Source organism: Tribolium madens, unplaced genomic scaffold (genome assembly GCF_015345945.1).
Source record: "Tribolium madens isolate multiple individuals breed KSU strain unplaced genomic scaffold, Tmad_KSU_1.1 Scaffold_3;HRSCAF=73;Tcas5.2_LG2, whole genome shotgun sequence".
NCBI classification, from domain to species: Eukaryota; Metazoa; Arthropoda; class Insecta; order Coleoptera; family Tenebrionidae; genus Tribolium; species Tribolium madens.
Window position 1 is genome coordinate 12,800,570 of NW_025401006.1, and position 1,662 is coordinate 12,802,231.

The window sequence follows — 1,662 nt, forward strand, 5'->3', positions numbered from 1 at the left end:
AAATAAAAAAATAAAACAGAGTTTTATTAAAGAGAAGTTGATAGTAAAAGAAATAAACAATTAAGATCTTTCAACCTTGTCTTTCAATCTTTATACTTTTTTGGCCATCAATCTTTAAATTTTTAAATCGTTATAGTTATGAAGTTTATAAGCTTACAATCTTTAATACTTACTTTCTAATACAAGAAAAAGACTAAATTTTCTTCTCAACATCTTTTATCTTTCAAATTCACTTCCTGTTTTTACACTTTTTAAAACTATTAAAAATTGTAATATTTTTTCGCAAAAAAATATGTTAATTATTACATTTTTTAAACTAGTTTTAAACTAGTAATCTTTAAAGCTCTGAGTCTGTGCTTCGAACTTCAAACTTACAATCTTTAATCTCAAAAATTGAGAATAAATAATGAAGTAAAAAATTAAAAAAAATTGAAAGCAGTTAGAATAGAGTAATTTTTATTTAATTAGGTATTGAAAACTCTAATGCCAGAGAATTTCAAGCTCCATGCGTGGTTTCATCGATTTTCGCGGCTGGTCCACCAGCATCCCAAGAAATGTCAACGCGACAATTCTTACAAACCTAATATTATGTACTTGTTAAAGTTTACATGTTGTTTAAGTTTCTTGTTTGTTGTTTTTATGCGAAATATTGGTAAGTTGTTACTGTTTGAATTGCCATAAAATCTGGTTTGTAGATGGCCTCAAACATATTGAAGCAAATCCAGATGCGAAACGCTTATATGATGACCTCCTAAGTAATTACAATCGACTCATCAGACCTGTGGAAAATCACACACAAACTTTAACAGTTTGGTTGGGATTAAAAATTTCCCAGTTGATTGAAATGAATTTGAAAAATCAGATAATGACAACGAATTTGTGGGTGGTGCAGGTGAGTGGTGGTGGTTAGTATCAGAAAAGTTTTAAAGTACCAAAAAGTAGAGATGGTTCGATTATAAGTTAAAATGGGATCCTGAGGAGTACGGAGGTGTGGAGATGTTGTACGTACCATCGGAACACATTTGGTTACCAGATATAGTACTTTTCAACAAGTGAGTACCATTTTTTTTGTCAAAGTTTGTAACATTGCAATTTTAGTGCTGATGGTAACTACGAAGTGACTCTGATGACCAAAGCCACGCTTTCTTACACCGGGGAAGTCATCTGGAAGCCTCCTTCAATATACAAGTCTTCCTGCGAAATAAACGTCCAATATTTTCCCTTTGACGAGCAAAGTTGTCTCATGAAGTTTGGTTCCTGGACGTATAACGGCTTCCAAGTTGGTACTTGTGGAGAAAAAACTATTTACCAGTCTAACTTTCTGCTCACACTGCGCTTTGTTGAAATAGTGTTTTCGAGTAACTAGTTGGGGATCACGTAATATGTCGAAAAACCCTTATTTAGGAAGTTGGTCCAGACCCAAAAAATTTCTTTTTGTGAAAATTACTTCAATGGGCGTAGATTATAACGTGTACATTAAATTGTGATTATAATAAACAAGCTTCCTCAAATTATCAAATTACAAGTACATAAATTTATTTAAGAAATGTATTTTGCAAGTATACACTATGTTCCCGGATCAAGTTTAAATAGGAAAAAAAAATTTACCTTTGATTTTACGCCAAAATTGCAAAGGAAAAACACTTTTAGCTTGACTTGACT

At 31.7% G+C, this 1,662-nt stretch overlaps 1 protein-coding gene across 4 annotated transcripts in view; it reads left to right on the top strand.

The window, feature by feature from the left end:
• The first annotated feature begins 535 nt into the window (after positions 1–535).
• Positions 536–1,662, top strand: part of LOC123007207 (acetylcholine receptor subunit beta-like 2) — an 11,400-nt gene continuing 10,273 nt past the window's right edge. For all 4 annotated transcript variants that reach the window (XM_044402358.1, XM_044402359.1, XM_044402360.1 and 1 more), the window contains exons 1-4: positions 536–652; positions 696–892; positions 943–1,052; positions 1,099–1,279. In XM_044402358.1, coding sequence (XP_044258293.1) covers positions 589–652; positions 696–892; positions 943–1,052; positions 1,099–1,279 — 552 coding nt within the window. In that variant the 5' untranslated portion in view covers positions 536–588. The remainder of the gene's footprint in view (positions 653–695; positions 893–942; positions 1,053–1,098; positions 1,280–1,662) is intronic.